This window comes from Heterocephalus glaber, unplaced genomic scaffold, assembly GCF_053883595.1.
Source record: "Heterocephalus glaber isolate CG9 unplaced genomic scaffold, H.glaber_assembly_v1.0 deba00001004, whole genome shotgun sequence".
In the NCBI taxonomy this organism is placed as follows: Eukaryota; Metazoa; Chordata; class Mammalia; order Rodentia; family Bathyergidae; genus Heterocephalus; species Heterocephalus glaber.
In genome coordinates, this window is record NW_028258179.1 from 2,052,620 (window position 1) to 2,073,660 (window position 21,041).

Sequence of the window (21,041 nt, forward strand, 5' to 3'; positions counted from 1 at the left end):
TTCACTGCTGTATTCTTAACTCCTAGAAAAGAGCCTAGAATATAGGAGGCATTCAGTGTTTGTTGAGTGGATGCATGAATGTGGATTATGAAAGAGGTCAGTTCAGGCATGGGAACTGTTGTGAGTAGATGTTCAAAGTCTCAAGGGATTGTGATTCTGTCTCCCTGCAAGAATGAGCGTGGACTGCAACTTTCTCCAACATGAAGCTCACATTTGGTAGACAAGAGGGAGACATTTAGTTTTTTTCTTCTTCTTAGAATTCCAATTAAAAAGTCACGAAAGAGCTCTAGATATGAGGTGGTAGCCTGCAGGAAATTGCATTAAGATTAACACCCTGTTCTCCGTAAGTACCCAGTTTGCTTTGGCTATGTGTGGCTATGCCAGCGGTGGTTCCCACGAATAGCACAATAAATGAATGCCAGGGCTTCATCCCTTTGTTGAGGAATGTGGGTTGGAATGTGGGTTCTGACAGAATGCTCAACTCTTGCCCCATAATTTTTCCATTGGGCAATTTGTTTGCATCCATGAAGCTGTCAGTCATCTCACAGTTTGCTAACCCTTTCCAGCTACTAACCTACTAGTCTCTTTCTCTTCAGAGTAAACCTGCTTGAAAGAATTCTTTCCTCAACTTCTCTCTTCTTTGCAGAGTTAAACTTCACTCCCTCTTGTTTTCATTTTTACGCTATCCTGAAAATCCCTGTTCAAGGTCCCCAGTGACTTCCGTATTGCAGAGTTCACTGGCCATGTTGTGGCCCTCACCTCTCTTGACCTGATAGCAGCATTTGACCCATTTGAACATAAAGACATGAGCTCCTTTGTCTCTGACTGTGTTTCGCTTTTTATCTCTGCGTCACTCTTTCTTCATTCATCTTTTGGGTTCTTCTCGCTGATCTTTTAATGTGGAAGTGTCTGAGATCTTTGACCTTGGACTTCTCTTTTCTATCTACTGTCATTTGCTGGACAATTTCATCTGTTCTCAAGGCTGAAAAATTTTCCCGAGCAGTTCTGAGTATCTGCCAGTCAGCCTAACACCTTCATTTGTTTGTGTATTCAAGTCACATTTTGTGGGTTGGGATAACCCTCCTCTATGGTCTTCTCATCTCAGTTAACTGCAGCTCATTTCTCTACTCACTTATGCCAAAGTTGTGGACTCATTCTTGTATCCTCTCTCTCACGTTCCATATTCAGTCCAATGACGAATCCTGCCAGTCTGCCTTCAAAATATGCATAGAACTCAATAACATCTCCCCACCTCGATCACTTCTATTCTCTGTTGCTGAAGTTTCCACTCTTCAGCAGCAGGATGCCTCTTTGAAGGTAAATCTGGTTGTGTTATGCTGCTGAAAGCCAAGATCTCCAAGACCCCCAGGACCTTCCCCTTTTGAGTCTCTGATGCCACCACTTCCTAGGTCCTCCTATGTCATCTCTTCTTTCCTGGGGCCAAGTGTGTCCCCGTCAGTTTCTTTGCAGTTGCTGTTCTTTTACCTGGAATGATCATCTAATATTAATAAATGTCCACTAGCTATGGACGTTTGCATAATTGGTGCCTCTACTTTTTTTTCAGCTCTTTTCTCAAAAGTAAACAAAGTGAAGACTAAGATGACCTTCCTTTTAAACTTGCCTTTTTCTCAAAATATTTCACAGCCCGCTTCCCTGGTTTGTTTCTTCTGCTTAGAACTATGTCATTCCGACACAAGGTAATAACTGCTCATTTTTGTTGCTTAATCTTCCCCACTAATATAAGAGCTCTGTGAAGGCAGAGACTTTGCTGATTTTGTTTGCTAAAGTATCTCTGGCACCTACAGCAGAGCTTGGTGAATAAAATAGGCACTCACGTGTTTGTTGAATAAATGCATTTGATGAGATGATGTGTGTTAAATACAATGCTTAGAACTCTCTGGAAATGCGAACAGGTCAGATAAATGATCTGTGTCTGCCCTGAAAGTCAACAATTCTAGTAGTAATTACAGATTCAGATAAAGTTTTAGAATGCAACTAGTACCTTAATGATTGCTGTATAATGAGATTATATTACTTAGCATATTAATTTCTGAATTCCAATCTTTGATGAGCCATCTATCAGCAAGATACTGCTGAATAGCATGTGGGTGTTTCAATAACATTATCAAGTAGGAAAAAGTCCCATCACTGGATCAATGCCACTCAGGAGCAATTTTGTTTGGCCTTCTAATCTTCTGATTTCAGTTCTCCCACTTTTATTGAATAGCATATAGATCTAGAATTTTCTCTGTTAACATCCATTCGATTCATCCTAAATGACTAAATGTACACAGCAGTGATATGGTTAACTGAACAAGGGAAATTCCCTTTCTGTCTTGGTCACATTCATTGATCTCAATTCTCGGTTTTGTCAAGAGTGAGTGCCGACTACATGCTTTCCAACTGACTCAGTTAAACTTTGTCTTTTCTATTTTAACTCATTAATATTCTGAGCACTTTAAACACTTATGTCCATTTCAGTAAAAAACTACTAATATCTTTGGAATCATAGCTTTAAAAAATATATTGCCAAATTTTGAGGGTAGAGGCTCCTTCCTCAAGTAATTTTGGGAAATGCTATTTATTGTATAATAGTTTATAACTAAGAGAAGATCAAGAACATTAAGATGTTGTGGAATTAATCACCGAGGAAAGACTTGTGTCAATATCTTTGTCTATTTTGTGCACAGCACACGTCACAGCCTTTTGCTCATACTGGAGCTCAGAGATTATGAGAAAGATGAACATACTGCCTTGATGTTTTGGCACAGCAAGGCGTTGAAATGTACGCATTTCAAATACTGCTCTTTATTTTCTAGATCCATTTGCACAGCAGCTCAGGTTTTCACTAGTCAGCCTAAGACTTTGAACATTAGTCATATTGGTAGAAACAAGATAGCCTTGAGTAGGAAAAAGCAGTCTTTTGTTAATTTGTTTGCTAAAATTTTTAATGCTTTTCCTTAGGATATTAGATTATACTGTATGGGTTGTCAAATGCTATTTTTTAAAAATCTTTCTTTGAGTTATAGATTATTATTATTTATTCCTTGTTTATATCATTTATTTACTCAGATATTTATTGAGTTCTTACTTTCCTCAATAATTAGTAGTGCATACTAAATACTTTTGTATATACTGTGAAAAACTTATAAGAAAAGGAAATGATCCTTGATAACAGTGCCTCCCATCTATGTAGACTTTGTAACTTTCAAAGGCTTAAATACCCTTGTGGGAATTTTGTTCCATAAGACTTAATATTCTAATAATATTGGCCTCTATAATTTTTTCTTTTTTCATTTTCTTATTTTTCTTACATTTTGTTTTTTTTGTTTTTTTGAGACAAGGTCTCACAATGTTGTTCAGGTTGGCCTTGAACTTACTTGTAGCCTAGGCCGGCTTCGAATTTGTGGTGATCCTTCTGGCTCATCCTCCTGAGTGTTGGAATTACAAGCATATGCCACCATTCCCAGGTCTATTTATTTTTTTACTTTTTAATTATAAAGGGAATATTTATTTATGAACAAATCTTATAAAATACATAAAAGATTAAGATCACACTCATCCTCTTCAAGGTGTGATGGCTTTTTGAAAAAGGCACTTAGTATATCAACTAACAGTTGTGAGAAGAGCCATTTATGCAAGGTTACTGTCGCGAACTATTCATTTTTATAATCTTTGTTAATCTGTTGGATACAGATTTTGTCTATTTTACTTTGTAGTTTTTCATATTAATGAAGTGTTATGTATTTGCTGATCACTGTTTTCATTTTCAAATGGACTACTGTATTTAGGCCTTTGTTCATTTTTCTGTTAGAATCAGCTTTAGAGTTCTTTGTATTAAGTTCTCTAATCTCTATGTTTATAGCTGAAATATTTTTGGTAGTCATAATTTGTCTTTAACTTTGTAGTGTCTCTTACTGTGTAGAAGTTTAAAATTTATTTCAGACAAATATGCCAATTTAAACATTTTTAGCTGTTGCTTAAAATGATGGTTACAAACACTGAAATATAAGCATGTTCTGTTGTATAGCTATTCTATGTTTTATTTTCAATATTAAACTCTCTAATCCAATAGATTAATCCAAGGAATAGATCCTTGTACACTGTGTGTGGCAAAAATCTATTTTTAACATTTTTTTTCAAAAAAGACAACTGATTATTATAACCCATGTATTCAGCAATCCATTCTTTCTCCATTAATTTAAAATGGTACCTTCATCTTATTTTAAAATTTTCATGTGTTGATAATTCTGTGATGTTGACCCAATTTTGTATCAGAACCAACCATACATTTTTGTTTTACAAGTCATTATGATATCTGGTAGAGTAAATTTTTAACTTCCAAACAACAAACTCCTATTTTGATTCCATAAATTAATTTTACATTTTTACTATATTGAGCTTTATCATCCAGAAATGTGTCTCCTTATTTGTCACAATTTTCTTTTATATCCAGTAGTTCAGCTAAGTCATATACATTTTTAATTAATTTATATGTAGGTATTATATTCTTTCTTTTGCTGTTGCAAATGTGATGTTAGTATTAATTGCATCTTCACTTGTTGATATATCTATTTTTTTATCTACTTCCAATCATAAATAATTACATTCTACTTAAATGTAAGCTCTCTTCAATTATTTCTTGAACTCAGGCCATATAAACAGATTTTAAAAATGTAATATCTATACTTTGCTGAAAAGTTCAATGTGGCGAAAGCTATCTTTTTTTACCCTAAGAAAATAAGAATAGAATTTTTAGTGGATGGCTCTCCACAGGATCTTTTCTTTTTTCTTTATAAGTTTGTTTCTTGGACTACAGAAATAGAGTTTGGTTTCAGGTGTTTTGTGCAAAACAATTACTTCTTTGGGAGGGGCATCCAAAACAAAACTACACCAAACTAACCCTTTAACACCAGCTGTTTTCCAGGTGTGGTCTGATACTCTGGGGACTTTTTCAAGTCGTTAAAAGAATTTTGAATGATTTTTTGGTTCTAAAATATTCTTCTAATACAACAGCTGTTTGGGTTACCTGTGTAGGTTTTGCCAAATTAGTGCAGCAAGACTCTGTTGAGATGAATTCTTTCTAAGATTGCACCTGTTTAGATGATTGAGTGGCAGGGTCTGATACTGACAGAGGAATGCTGGAGGAGAAGCAGGATTGGCATGGAAGATCCTGAACATGTTGGAGGTGAATGCAAGTCACCCACATGTCTGGAACTCAGAAAAGATCTAGGCTGGAGAGTTACAATTAATGGTTGGTGTATTGATGGTAATTAAAGTTGTGGGCATAGTTAAATTTAAGTAGGAAGAGAATATCAACAAGAAGAAAAGAATTCCTGAACCTTTATCCTAAAGATATTTGGGGTTTATCAGTAAAGGAGAATGAAAAGTAGCACAGTCACTGGAGAAGGAGAAAGAGGAAGAGATTTCATAAAAGTCTGGAGAAGATATATTTGAAGGAGAAGGGTATTGGCTATGTTGATTGTTACTGAAAGGTCATATGTATACAACATAAGAAATGTGTTAGTCACTTTACCATTGGTGGGACAAAATTCCAGACACCCACAACTTAGGGAGGAGAGGTTTATTTTGGCTCAGAGTCTAGACTATGGTTGGCTGGCTTGAAGGCAGAAACTCATAGCAGAAGGGCCATGGTGGAGAAAAGGTACTCAACCCATGACAGACAGGAAGGAGAGAGCAGAGCGAGGACCCAAGGACAAGGTACATTTTCCCAGGTCACACTCTCAGTGACCGGCCTCTTCTGATCAGACTTTACCTCCCAGTAGCAATGATGAGTACAGTGGTCCCATGATCCCATCACCTTCCAAACACTAGAGACTTTGGGGAACATTTTAGATTGAAACCATAACAGAATGTCAGTTGAGCTAAGCAATGTGGAGACATACATCCAATCCTATACCAGCAGTTCATGGAAATGTAAGAATTATATGATAGGTTTTCTTCCCTTGTAGATGTTACAACCTCACAAGGAAGAGATGGCATAAATGCAATTTAAATAATACAAAGTGACCACATGAACCATGTCACAGGTAGTTTTCGATTAATAATTAGAAAATATGCAATGATCATTTAGACTTTCTATATGCCAAGTACTTTTTGTATATGTTGTACAATCTCAACCTTCAAACTCAGTATTATCCACAGGTAAGGAAACTGATATCTAGAGATTACTTTTCTAGTGTCATGAAAAAAGTAAGGGATTACAATGAAACTCAATCTTGGTTCTCTCTGATGCCAAGTACATGCTTTTTCAACTCTGCTACATTCTATAACAATGTTCTAGGCGTTTGAAAAGTAAATGCAAGGATTGGATAGCATTTGATCTGAAATGCTGTTGGAATCATAGGCATTATATCAAACTATTGTCTATAGCAATGATTCTTAAAGTGTAGGGGACCTCTGAGGCCTTTGGACCCATTCAGTGGTGACACAAGGTCAAACCTGTCTTTATAATAGCAGTAAGATGTTATTTGGTGTTGCACTTCATTGGCATTTGCACTAATGGTTCAAAGGCAAAAGATGGTGAAAGTGCCCAGCCTTACTACAAGTCAAGGTAGTGTTACCAACTCGGAGAGTTCACGATATTCTTCATTGTCACATTTTTAATGCAGTGAGATGTTGATATATTAGTGCATGTCCCTTGAATATTCTGGGTGAAGAGGTGGGAAGCACTTGTAAAGCACTTCTCAGCAGTGAAACACCATAATTGTCTTGTGGAAAATACTTGTGTGGTTGTTTGTGCTGTTGAATGGACTAGCTGGCTTCTCATGAAAGATTATTTTTCCTTGAAGCACTGACAGATAAGTGGGAATTTTCAGAATTGGGCATTTGGCAAACATTTTCTTGAAAATGAACAAAGTGAGCCAGAAAGATTCAAGTCAAGCTGTCAACATTTCTTGCCAGTGATAAAATTTGAAATTTCAATCAAAAAGCAAAATTTTGGAAAACTTAAATCTGCCACCGTGATCTTGACAGCTTGTCAACAGTAAAAGAGTTTTTTTAATGACAGAGATTGGAAGTGACATTAATGAATGCAGTTTTTTATGTTGTATGATGAAATATGTCAACATTTAGAAAATAATGCATAACTCGGTGAGATGCTATTTTTCAATCATGCATGGATAAAAGATCTGAAAGAGTGAGACAGATTGATGGATTTTAATTTAACAGTATAGAAAAATTCACAGATAGGGTTTCAGATTCTATATTGCAAATAATCCTTAAGAAACTACCATTTGTTATTAATGTAGTATCAAAGTATGATTATTGGAAAAGGCTGTTAATATGCTCCTTCATTTTCCAACTACATATCTGTGGATGATCAGATTTTTTTCTTACATTTCATCAAAACAACATATGGTAACATCTTGAATGCAAGAGCAGAACTGAGAATCCAGATGGCCTTAAATAAGCCAAATATTAAAGATATTTGCAGAAGTGTTATACAGTGTTACTCACTGTATTTTTTTTGTTTTTAGCTTTGGGAAACATGGGTATTTTTATGAAATTATGCTACGTATGTTAACATGTAATAAGTCTTATAAAACTTTTAATACGTATTTTTAAAGTCTCAATTTTAATATTTGGTATGGAAAATATTACAAAATAAAACTTTTTTCACATCCTGAACAGTTTTTAAAAGTAAAGGGAGGTTTTGAGGGCCACACTTGAGTTTAGAGGTCATCCACACCCACAGGTCACACAGTAAGGTAGCTGTCTTCAGTCTGTTTTCTCCCCACTGTTTAGAATGAGTACATTCTACTTCTTTGTCTTCAGGGTCATTAACTACATTTTTATAACCACTGCTGTGCTATTGAGACCATTCAGCATGTTTTTAAATTTAAGTTATAGTTTTAAGTTCTATAATTTCTATTTGGTTCCACTTCTCTTCTACTTATTTCCTGAGGTTCTCCATTTCTTCATTTCAAGTGGACTTGTGATTGTTAGGCCGTTTTTATGATAACACTTTTAAAATTCTTGTGAGATAATTCTAACTCTCATCCATCTCAGTATTGGTGTTGGTTGACTGACCTTTTCCAGTTCTCGGTATGATGGATGATACTTTGTTGTAGCCTGGACATTGCTGCCTATTGATTGCCTTTCCCTGGTTTTAGTATGATGGGAGAATTTTAGTGTGTCCTGGATATTTTTATTAGTATGTTAAGAGACTCCTGATCCTATGTAAGTCTTCTATTTTAGCAGATCATCACCTGGTTTAGATTTAGCATAAGTTCTGATCTGCATTTGTGGGCTTTGGTTCCAATGATGATTTGGTTTTCTGAGCACTTGCAATGTTATTCTGCTCTGCTTTGCTTTGCTGTGCTGGTTGTGGAGCTGAGGTTGAGGACAGGAGCTTTGCTGTTGGTGGTGTTACAGTGCCTGGTGCATGTGCTGGGGACTGGCAGCCTTTGGCTTTCACCCATGGGTGAGACAGCTGGCAGGAGCCCCAGCTGTGAGCCAGGGCTTCGGTCTTTTGTTAGCTCTTTGTTTGGCTTTCCTTTTCCTGGTCTTTTGGTCACAGGGAGCAAGCTTTTCTGCTTTGTTGTTTCTAGCCTGTGCTTTTTGGTGATTCCTGGCTGCAGATACCTTGGTTCCAGTTTTGTAGCAGAAGGAAATAAAAAGAAAAGCCAGAACCAGGCACAAACTGTGACCCTAGCTTTGGGAGGCTGAGGCAGGAGGATTGCAATTTCAAGGCCAGCTGGAGCAGCTTAGGGAAACCCTGTCTCAAAAAAATAAAAAATTAAAAAAGGGCTAGGTTCAGTGTTATGGCCCTGGGCTCAATACCCAGGACCACACAAAAACAAAAGCCAAATAAAACAAAACAAAACAATAGCAACAACAGCAAAACTCAGGAACTTCTATGCTTCCACTTCTTGTCAGGCCTCTGGCCATTCCATCTTCTTGTAGCCCACTGTTAATTATTTTTTATCACTGTCACTTAAATAATTACAAAGGAATTTAGAGGGAAGGATGAAGAAAAATTCTCCATAACCTTGGTTGCAAGCACCACTGCATATTTTTATGTTGAGAAATTAAAAATCTGAATTTTTTTGCTGTTGACAGTCATTATTGTTATATGCTTGTTTGTTTTACAGGAATTATGTTGGAATATGAAAAACATGGAGAATTAAAGACAAAATCGATTGATTTACTTGAGCTTGGTCCCAGGTATGTGAGCTACATAATGCCCCAGGTATTTCATATTAATAATTTTTATTGGAAAGCCCTGATATAGGGTGATGTGTGGATGAGCTTCAAAAACCACATGCAGTACATTATTTAAAAAATTATTCTTCCATGCTGTATTTTATCTTGTTTGCTTTAGTGCATTATGCCCAAAGGTCTTGGTGAATGCAGAGCTGGTGGTAAAAGAGAGTCATGAATCTTCCCTTTTTTCTTTTTAAGCAGGCTTTTTTTTTTTTTAATAAGCTTTTAGTTTAGAACAGTTTTAGAAAAGTTGTGAAGATAATTCGCGTATACCTCACACTTAGTTTCCCCTATTATTACTATCTTAGCTTAGTGTGGTAGTTTTGTCACAAATAAGGTACTGGTAGTGTTACATTATCATTAACTGAAGTCCAAAGTTACTCAGATTTCCCTAGTTTTTCCCTAATTCTCCTATTGTTCTAAGACCCTATCTAGGATCCCACAAGATGTTTGGTCATCATGTCTTCTTAGGCTCCTGTCTGTGACAGTATCTTAGACTTTCTTATTTTTTATGACCTTATCATTTTTAGAAGTACTGGTTATTGCATTTAAAAAAATATCACTGAGCCTGTTTCTCAGTAAGTAAATACTTTATAGAGCTGATTCCATATGTTCCTTCTGATTAATTGCCATTAGGCAGAGTGGAGAAACTTGGTCTCTATCTCTAAAAATCTTTTGTAGGGTCATAGTGCCCAGAACTCACTTCCTTTCCAATGTATCATACAAATCTCTGTTTCAAAAGACAGAGCCTGAGTAGCGATTATACCTATGGGAGTCCAATTTCAGATAAGGTAAAGATATTCTCAGTGGGTGAAAAACAAACAAAACAAAGCCCCAAGCCTCAAAATACTGTGGTTTAAGAGCCAGGACTTAAGACTATTAGCAGGGCACTCTCACATAGATGGGCTCTCACATATAGTTTTAAAATGAGCCCAAATGCCCTCACAGGGGTCTTTTAATCTTGGAGGCATTGGCATGTATTAGTCAGCTTTTCTGATGCTTGAACACAATACCCAGCATACACAATTTAAAGGAGGATGGGTTTGTTTTTGCTTGTTGTTTCAGAGAATTCAGTCCACATTCATCTGGCCTATGGCAGCGATGTCATGGTGGCAGTGGCATGGTGGAACACTGCAGCTTGAAACAAAGCAAGGGAACAGTTCTAAAAAAGAAGGGGTGAAGGGCCAGACATAATACCCAAGGTCATGCCCCCATGACCCACCCAGAAGTGGGCTTTACTGATCCCTTTCGTGACTCCCAAGCCACTCAATTTTGACACAGTGAAGCTTCATCCCAGTATTCCACCTCTTGTCAACTTGACACCCAAACACACCTCCTTAAACCATACTTAATCCTCAAGTAAACACAAGGACAGAATTCCACTTAATGGGATACTACTGTCTTGCCTACAACCAAGAATGCAATATTCCTTCCCCAAAGCCTCAGCAGTTCTAACATTTTTTATAAAAGTCTAAGTCAAAATCTCTTCTCAGACTCAAGATGAAGTCTTGAGTGTAAACTTCTATGAAAAACAAAACCAAGTTATATAATCCCAGGGTATAATGACACAGGATAAACCTTCTCATTCTGAAAGGGAGGAATGGAAGATAGAAAAGAATCAGAACAAAGAAAGACCAAAACCCTGTATGGCAAACATTAATACCCATACAGCTCCATATTTGCCATCTTGGGCACACAGGGGTGAGATGTGAGCTCCAAACAGCTTGGATGGCCCCACCTCCATGGTCTTGCTGTTTGTAACCCATAGGGTCTCTCTCTTGGGCTGGCTCCACTCACTGCCTGCAGCTTTCCTTGTCAGATGTTCCATCTTCCTGGCATCTCTGACTTCCTAGGGTCTCCACTTTACCTTTGGCTTCATTTTTCACAGCTTTTCACACTGCTTATTCATTGGCTCTTTGCCTGGTCTTTCTATAAAGTCTAGGTGGATACCTCCCTAAATCCACACTCTAGCATTCTACATGTCCATAAAATCTAGCTAAAAGTAGCCAGCAGTGCCCATTCCACAACCTAAATGTTACTCTGCCTTGAAGTTTCCTCCACCAGATCAAGTGCAGTGCTATTTTTTTTTTGGTACCGGGGATCAAACTCGGGTCCCTGAGCTTGCAAAGCATGCGGTGGAACCACTGAGCTAAATCCCCAGCCCAGTGCACTGCTATTAATCTCAGTTTTCTACAAAGCCTCAGCACATGAGTGTAATGTAGACAGATTATTTTTTGCAAGAGTATAATACACATGCCCTTGAGTCCAATTTCCAAAATAATCATTGATCTCAACAGAAACCTCCTAAGCCTGGCCTTTACTGTCCCCATTCCTATTAGCATTCTGGTCTTTTTAGCTTTGACAAGTATCCATCATATTCTGTATAACCTCGTAGGCTTTTTCCAGCTTAATCCTTCAAAGTTTTCCAAATTCTACTGCAAACCAGTTCCAAAGGCATCTGAACCACATCTTGGGTAATTGAAGCAATGGCTTCATTCTGGTACCAATTTTTGGTATTAGTTTTATTTTCACTGAGACTCAATACCCAACACACACAAATTAAAGGAGGATGGTTTCAGGGTCCATGGTTGGCTGGCTTCAAGGCAGGAATGTGATAGCAGAAGAATGTGGCTGAGTAAAGATGCCTAGTTCATGGCAGCTGGGAAGAAGAGCAGAGGAACAGTACCAGAAAGGAAGGGGCAGGTACCAGACGTAGACCTTAAGACAACACCTCCATGATCCATGCAGACAAACCCAGAAATGTACTTTACTAATCCCTTCAGCAGGTCCCAAGCTAATCAAGTTGACAAAATGAGACTTAACCACCACATGCCTATTGGGAGACTTGTGGTTTAAGGGAGACACTTGACTGACTAAAGGTGAAAACAGAGCATGGCTTGGAAGACGTGAGTCTAACTCTTGCTCTAGGTGGGACAGAGCAGGAACTCAATTGATATTTTTTAAATAAAAGAATAAACAATTGACAAAAATAATGACATTGAATTTCATCTATAACAATCTCTGTTTAACCTATTTTCAGGGACTAAGAGGCCTAAGATCAAACAAAACTTGTTACTTTTGTATGGAATATGTTACTGTTTCACATGACTATGCTAGCACACAGAGAACTTGTTAGACACTCTTTGCACCTTTCACCTGCGAAGTTTTAAATTGGATTCTATATGATGATATAAAGATATTAATAATAATACCCACTCTTAGTGGGCTTATTTCTAGTTGAGAAATAAAGTGTACAAAATACAGTATCATTTTACTGTTACAGATAAACTTCCACATGAGAGTAGTTTCTCCCTACAGATTCAGAAAAAGACATAGTTTATATTTTAAAAATATAGCTCCTGAGGTCCTTTCAGAAAGGGGCTACTGGGCTGTGAACCCAGGAGTTCTTAATTCTTTCACATTCTCCCCAGGATGGCATAGTCTACTCAATAGTGCTGTTTTCCTGAGGAGACATAAGAAGCAGCCATCCTTAGTCATGACAGCTTACTCATAATCAAAGACCGGCAAGATGGAAAGTAAATAAATATCTCAAGGTTTAAAACTATGGATCTTATTTCTAGATCTGCCCAGGAATCTGGGAGTGTTGTGCTTATAAAAGTACTTGTCTTGTAGGTGGCATACTGGATTTACTGTATAAGAACATAATAAGTAGAATGCTGCAGGATTAGGATGTCCAGATTAAATATCTGGTTAGTTTGTATTTTGTTAGGCAGTCTGTTTTGATTCATATTAGCTGTTGAAAACCTTTCCGAGGGGCATCACTATCCATTAAATTCTTAAGAAAGTATAACTACTGTGACAGCTGAATACCTCGGTTTATTCATGTAATAGTAATAAATGGTCTCTGATTCATCTCTGTTCAGAATATTCAATACTGTTATGATACATTATATTTTTTGAGAGCTGGAAGATTATCACTTACTCTCTAGGACCTAAGTTATAATAGGTAGTCAACAAACATAAACCAAGCAATCAGGCTTCTGGCTCACAGAACTGGAGTTCAGAGAATCTTTACATAGAGAGGAGAGAGATACTTATGAGAGGGCCACATTTCAGGGTCGCAGAACCTAAGATAGAGGTTTATTGTACAGTGATAGACCAGTAAATGCACAGGATTGAGCAGAAGCCGGTCAATCCGCTCCCCCTGATGATGCAGGTTGGACAACAGAGTCTCTGGCAGCACAAAGCAGAGCCCAGGAGCAAAATGAGCAGGTTAGAGGAGTCCCTCATGGGGCAGAAACTGTCAAGCTCTCACACCCCTCCCATGCTCCCGTGGCCTGAAGCTCACCTAAGAGGCTCTTGCCCTGGCTCCAGTGCTAGCCATAGAGCTAGGTAAGTGCCACAGAATCTTGGCACACATGTCTTGAGGAAAGACTCAGTCACGGAAAAGCCTATTCTAGAAAATCCAGGCATCTTGCTTCTGTACCACCATGCTCTTTACTGATATGTGTGATTTTTCCTAGCATCCTTTTCAACATTTTATAAATGTGCTTCATAAAGCAATGCAATTCCTCATGCAGTGAGCATAAATGCAAGTATTGAGATGAAAATAAATATGTTGGGGGCTGAATTTCAGTACTGACGTCAGTGCTTTAGTCGAAGAGATCCAGAAAGCAGAGCCTCTGATCACAGCGTCACGAACTGAGCAAGTCAGGCTGTTAGTACAGAGACTGCAGGCAAAGCTGGGGCAGCATAGCAACCACATCTTCTACCTCTTCAAGGTAAGGTGTGTCTAAAAACACCAGGCAGAAGAAATCTGGTAAAATAACTGGCTTTTTTCTCTTCCCCTAAAAATAATCTTCTATTTCCCTGAAAGTACTTTTTTCAACAAAAATGTTTATATGGAGTTTGTTTCAGTGCTTCACATATGTTTGCTAGACTTAAGATTCAGTATTTGTGAAATGAGTACAATTCAGAGCATTCATTTCTTGTGATGCTAAATATTCACAGAGAGTTTAGCTCCCCTTTGCCATGATAAATTGAAGGGATTATTACCATTAAGGTAGTTTTAAGTTATTGAATAGTTATAGTTATTGAATAGTTTTAAGTTACTAAATAGCGAATAGTTTAAATTATTGAATAGTTAAGTTATTGAATAGTTAAATGGTTTTTATTTTCTAGTTCTAGCAGTTTTAGTAAGTTATGTTTTATGGTTTATAAACATTTCATATTTTCAGCTTTCATGTGAATTTCAGTAAATTGTTTATAGAACTTAAATAATTTAGTCTGATGTAATATGCTTATATCTATAGTTTTGATGGCTAAATTAAATATATAATGTGTGTAGTCATTTAGTACTTTTATAAACAACTTTTTATTATTTGAAACATTCAATACTTTATTCTAAAAATTACCTCATATTACATTACTTTTATCTTATGATTTAAATATAATTATAATAACAAACATAATTATTATTTATGTACTTGTCTATTCTACCTGATATAAAATATCCAGGGACTTTTTGGTAGTTATCCATTCAAATTTCTGGGGAAAAAAAGGCTATTTTTGTAATATCTTTTCTTCCAGCAGGTGGAAGTGCTTAACTTCAAATGTGAGCTCTAAGACTACAGTTACCATGTAGTTATTCATCCAGAGGGAAAGCTTCTGATACTGAGAGGGGATGCTATTAGTAGTTAAACTTCAGCAGCAGACATAACTGGGAAGATCTCAGCCTAAAAAATCACTCTTTTAATAGATTTTTCAATTTTTGTGTATCCGTCCAATGAATATTCATTAAGCATCCCCTATATGCTAGACAATTTAGGGGTTGAAAGATAAATAAGACACATCCTGACTTTAAAGGAATTTTAGGATTCAAAAAGTAATAATTCATTGTAAAATATATATGGATCATATTTAATGTAGTTCCTATATAGTCTTCATACATATATACAAAACTGTATTCAAAATATAAAAGATCTTAGAAATTAGTGCTATTTGGAGCCTCAAAACATTGAATACCTAGGTATTAACTTAACCAGGGAAGTGGAAGATCTCTACTACAAACTATAGTACTTTGAAAATGAAAACTGAAGAAGACACCAGAAAGTAGAAAGACGTCCTTTGTTCCTGGATAGGTGGAACCAACATTGTCAAAATGGTCAGATTACCAAAGCTGCTATACAGATTTAATGTAATCACAATCAAAATACCAACAACTTTCTTCAGAAAACTAGAGAAAAAGAACCCTAAAATTTATGTGGAAGCAAAAGAGACCCAGAAGAGCAAAAGCAACCCTAAGCAACAAGAGCAAAGCAAGAGACATCACAATCCCAGGTCTCAAGTTATATTAAAATGCTATAATGATAAAAACAGTATAGGATTGGCACAAAAACAGACACACAGATCAGTGGAACAGATCAGAGAATGTAGAAACAACTCCAAGCATTTTCAGACAGCTGATCTTTGACAAAGGGGCCAAAAAAAATACCCCGGGAAATGATAGCCTCTTTAACAAAGGTTGCTGGGAAACCAAGGTATCCACCTGCAGAAGATTGAATCTAGAATTCTCACCATGCACTAAAATCAAAACAAAATGTATCAAATCCCTAAATATTATAACAGAAACACATAATCTGCTGGAAGATCAACTAGGTAAAACACTTGAAGACCTAGAAATAGGTAAGGACTTTCTGAACAGAACCCCAATTACACAAGAAATAAACATTGAATCAACAAATGCTATTATAACAAATTAAAAAGTTTCTGCACAGCAAAGTAAACAACCAAGAGACAAAGTGATGAGACAATTTACAGAATAGGGAAAAAATGTTTGCCTTCGTCAGGGGACTAGTATCTAGAACCTATAAAGAACTCAAAAAATCTAGATCCCCCAAAATAAAGCACAGTCAAAAAATTGGCAGCTGAAATGAACAGACAGTTCTCAAAAGAAGTAAAAATGGTCATATATACATGGAAAATTGTTCAACATTTCTGGCCATCAGAAGAATGCAAATTAAAATAACACTAAGATTCCATTTTACTCCAAAAAGGACAGTTATCATCAATAACTGAGAAAAAAATAACCCAACAAATTCCAGCAAGGCTGCAAAGGAAAAAGGAAGCCTTCTACACTGTTGATGGGAATGTAAACTAGTACAACTACTACGGAAATCAATATGGAAAGTCCTCAAAAAACTGAAACTAGGAATTTCATTCAACGTAGCTATTCTCCTTCTCTTTATCTTCCTGAAAGAATTAAAGACATCTTATTATGGTGATACATGCAAACATGCAAACCCATGTTTATAGCAGCACAGCTTGTAATAGCTAAATCTTGGAAGCAACCTATATGTCCATCAACCAATGAATGGATAAAGAAAATCTGAATCATTTGTAAGAAAACGGATGCATCATGAGACCATAATGCTTAATGAAATAGATCAGACACAGAAGCTTAAATATTTCATGGTTTCTCTTATATAAGAAACCCCAAATATGAATAATTTAGAGTAAAATAAAAGATAGATAATAGGAAACAGAGATGGCCCTTGTATGAATGGGAAGAGGATCTAGAGGTGGAGGGGTAAGGGAGGGGAAGAGAAGGGGAAGTAAAAATGATTAAGATGCAATATGTGCATACCAACACCCCATGATGAATTTTTCATTATGTATCATAAATGTGTACCTACATAATGAATTAGTGCTATTTGGTGTCTTATTTAATAGCCATAATTTATCATAAAGGTAAGTTGGTAGTGATCAAAAACACAGAGCCAATTAAATTCTATAATTATCTGTAACTACCCAATAAATTATGGTTTGTCTTTTTAATAGAAGATACAAACTTGTCCTTGTTTGTTCAGATGTTGTATATTGCTCACTTATTACATATGATTAAGACAATATTGAATGTCTTCACTTGTTTGAAGTTAAAATGAATGAATTAAATTTAATTTGGTATAAGTCCAAAATAAAGGGTATTTTCTTCCATTGAAGGTTCTCAGAGCGCATATATTGCCGTTGACTAATGTTGCACTTAACAAATCAGGCTCATGGTAAGATTCTGTTTTTATTTCTAATTTTTAGCAATCAAGGGATAAAAATTTCTGAATGTTTGTCAAATATGTCACTTAGTCAAATATGTAATGTGTTCATTTCTCTTGATTTCTGTATCTTCCTGAGTATAGAGGAGAGATGTAGGCTCTTTCTCTCTCCATTCTAAGTTTTCTATAACATTTGTGTCATTTGGGTGGGTAGCATTCTGCAATCTCAGTGAATATAGCTGTGAATGATAGGATTTGGGAGGGAATAGGTCAGGTGGGGTAACCTCGTATTTGCCTTGGCAGTAGGAGCAATCAGACAGTGGCCACAACATGGTTGGTTGTGATCAGTGAATTCAGAGCAGGCTCAGTGTGTTGGGATATGATGAATAGAACCTTCAAGTCAGGGTTCACCGCATGCCTTTGGTCAGCTTGGAATCTGAGGTGCTAGATAAGAAAGGTGAGCTAGAAAGCTTGTTTTGACCTACAGACATAAATATAAATATGCCTGTAGGGATTGGTTTTCTAGGACTGCTGTAATAAAATAGCACAAACTAAATGACTTACACAAATTCATTGCTCACAGGTCTGCAGGTTAGAAGTCCAAGGTGGAGGTGGTTCCTTCTGAGCTCATTACACATTCAGTGATACCATTGCCAAAGGAAGTCACGTTCTGAGGTACCAGGATGCTAGGACTTCAACAGTTGAATTTTGGAGTGGGGATGGAACACAGTTCAGCCCATAGCAATGTCTATAGTACATATATGTATAGCTGCAAATATAGGTCTGCACCTATACATAGGTGGAGACAGCCATGGGAGAAGAAGCTACAAGGAAAATGCTTTAAAGATAGCAAAAAATTTACTGTCTTATCAGTCTTTCTATTTAGTTAGGTTTACACATCACAATTTGTTTCCAATTTGTATCATTACCGGTAGATATTCAAACTTGCCTTTCAGCTTTGTGCATTTTTTTCTATGTTGAAAACTAGATCTGTTTGTTTTATTTTTGAATTAATGTTTCTATTTCAGAGATATTTTAAATAGAAAGTCTCCTTCTGAATCATATACTTAAAGAATGGCTAAGATGCTGATGTGGTACTATAAAACATTTGATCAAAATACATTTTCTGTAGTAGAATTGTCATGTCAAAGGGTTTGTTAATTTATTTATTAAAGAATTTTTTCCCTAGACACATGCATGTTAGTATGCCAGGTATTGTTGTAGACCCCTGGGGAGGATGGGACTATATCAGGTGGGCAGAAGCACTGTGGTCTTCAGAAATTAGCAAGCGGGTGAATGTGGTTGATCAGGTTTCATTGTGGGAAGAAGCTGAGGTCTGAGAGCTAGTCTGGGCTGCTGGCATTGAAGATTTAAAAAGTCTCCATCTTCTGTGAAGCAAGGTAGATTTTTAAGGACCCTGCGTGAGCTAAGATTCACTAGATGGTGGTTTCATTTGTTTAGGTAAGAAATAGAGGCAGTGGGGAGAAGGGACCACTTAAGGATGTATTTTGAGATTGTATTAACAGGAATTGCTGATAAAGCCATTTGTAGTGGAGGTGGAAGAGGGGATAATGGCAAAATTTTATGGTTTGAACAACTGAGACAATGTCATTTCCATATATATATATATTCGTAAATATCACTGATTATTATGAACATTCTTTAATTATGTAAGATTACATATTATGGGAATATAATAATTATTAGCAGAATTACTCTATTTTGTTTAGTGACTTGCTTTTTGGTTTAAAATAAATATATTTCTAAGTGAAAGGATTTAGATATTGCTCATAATTTGCCCGGTAGACACGATTTTCATTACAAGAAACAAAATACAGGAGTTATCATCCTGCAGGTAAAAACGGAGTCTTTGTTAGCCCAGTGCTGCTCTCATCCTGTGATATGCTTCTGCTCCTTGTGTTAGCTTTATCACCGGAAGCTACGATCGCACGTGCAAGGTCTGGGACACCAGGTCCGGAGAGGAGCTGCACACCCTGGAGGGCCACAGGAATGTGGTCTACGCCATAGCATTCAACAATCCTTATGGGTCTGTTTCTCCTTCACGTACTCCTTCATTGATTTATAAGCGCACCCCCCCCCCATCTATAGGGGATGAAGGGAAGTAGACAGGAATACAATTTATTGAGTGCCTGGTTGCGCTTAGGAATCCTTTCCACTACTTCCTTCAATGTGTAGAAAGCCTTTGGGACAAGTATTATTCTTAACAAGAATGTAAACTTTCAGGTACTCTTCCCGGGGTCACAGAGGTAAAGGGAGCTGGGTTTCCTTTCAGCAAGCCTGGCTCTGTGACCTTGGGAGTTTCCTGGTATTAGGTGGTTCCTACTGACGTTTATGGTGGCTCTGGATAGGCTGACATGCATGTACCGTTACAGCACGGTTTACATTTCTGCGTTGCCAGGGGCAAAAAGGCGCACGGTAACGTGCTAATTAACAGTACCAGGAACAACAGAAACATGTAGAAGCCAAGCTCTGGTTAGCTGACTGAGTAGATTCAGCCACGTTTTCTGTCCTTGCACACAACATACTACTGATGTCTGTAGCATCCTTGGGTGTTTGTAGCAGTGAGGCTGCACACTGGTGCGCCAAACTTCTCTTCCCATGGTGAAGGTCTAAGCTCAAGAGCTAGTTGGATTTGTCCATAAAGCTGTGTTTTCATTCCAATAATGTAATTTAATGTGGAGTTTAATTCCATCAATTATTGACATAATTAAAAATATTACAAAAATTAATGAAATATGAGTGTAGACAGAAAGCTCTTGTGTTCTATAAAAACAGGCAAGGTAAATCTTTGAAAAAATTTCTTACTAATGGAAGTTGTGGGTAAGATAAATTTTAATTAGAAGATCTATTGTGAAAATATGGAAAAATTATGCACTCTGATTATTCTACAAATATATTTAAATTCTTTAAGTTTCTCATACCATTGTAAAGAAAACTAACCAGGGTACAGTGGCACATGATTGTAATATCAGCACTCTGGGTAGCTGAGGCAGAAGGGTCACAAGTTCAAGTCCAGCTTGGGGAACTCAGCCACTTGAGGAGACCCTGTGTGAAAGTTTAAAAAAAAAAATGAAAGAGAGAGGCCTAAGGATGTGGCTCAGTGTAAAGGCCCTGGGTTCAGTCCTCACTGTGAGGAAAAAATGGAAGAAAAGGAAATTAGAAGTTGTAGAGGTTTGATATGATTTCTGTTGCATAATGAATTCAACAGTTGACTCAGAGTCAAAGAAAAGGCTTTGACCTCATGTCAAAAGATTAGCAAATGGATACATAGTGGACCCTTGACTTGAGAACTCGATTGGTTCCCAGGGGCTGGTTGTAACTCAAGTTGGTTGTAAGCCAGTACTGCTGAGATCTGGATGTTTACCTGGGTACACACTATAGATAACAAGAGGCAGATGACTCTTCCATTAACCTAATTAAACCAAGTTGTTCATATGTCAGGCTGGCCATAACTTGAGGGTCCACTGTATATTAGTATGTATTTGTGTAAAATTTTTAAGCACATGTGTTGTAGTCAGGGTTGGCAAGGGAATACATTTAATACAGGACACATAATTTATAGGATTATTTTATAATATTCACTCTAAGAGTCAAATGCAGAAGAGTGGAAGAGGTCTGTCCATGTACTAGAGAGCCAGAGAATTCAGCCAGTGACCAGGATCCCGTGGCAGAGTCCCCAGCAAGTCCAGCTGAAGGCTTGGAACCCATGACAGTGTCCTCCACAAGTCCACCTGGAGGCCTAGAGACACGGAAGTGTCTCATGCAAGTCTGCATTAAGGTTCT

General features: G+C 37.1%; 1 protein-coding gene across 2 annotated transcripts in view; it reads left to right on the plus strand.

Moving 5' to 3' along the window:
- The window catches only part of Daw1 (dynein assembly factor with WD repeats 1), a 51,353-nt gene that overhangs the window by 1,838 nt on the left and 28,474 nt on the right, over positions 1 to 21,041 (plus strand). Inside the window, exons 2-5 of one of the 2 annotated variants that reach the window (XM_004868004.4) lie at positions 9,117 to 9,189; positions 13,826 to 13,970; positions 17,191 to 17,249; positions 19,162 to 19,284. In XM_004868004.4, coding sequence (XP_004868061.3) covers positions 9,117 to 9,189; positions 13,826 to 13,970; positions 17,191 to 17,249; positions 19,162 to 19,284 — 400 coding nt within the window. The remainder of the gene's footprint in view (positions 1 to 9,116; positions 9,190 to 13,825; positions 13,971 to 17,190; positions 17,250 to 19,161; positions 19,285 to 21,041) is intronic. The other variant, XM_021247075.2, reaches the window with a different exon arrangement.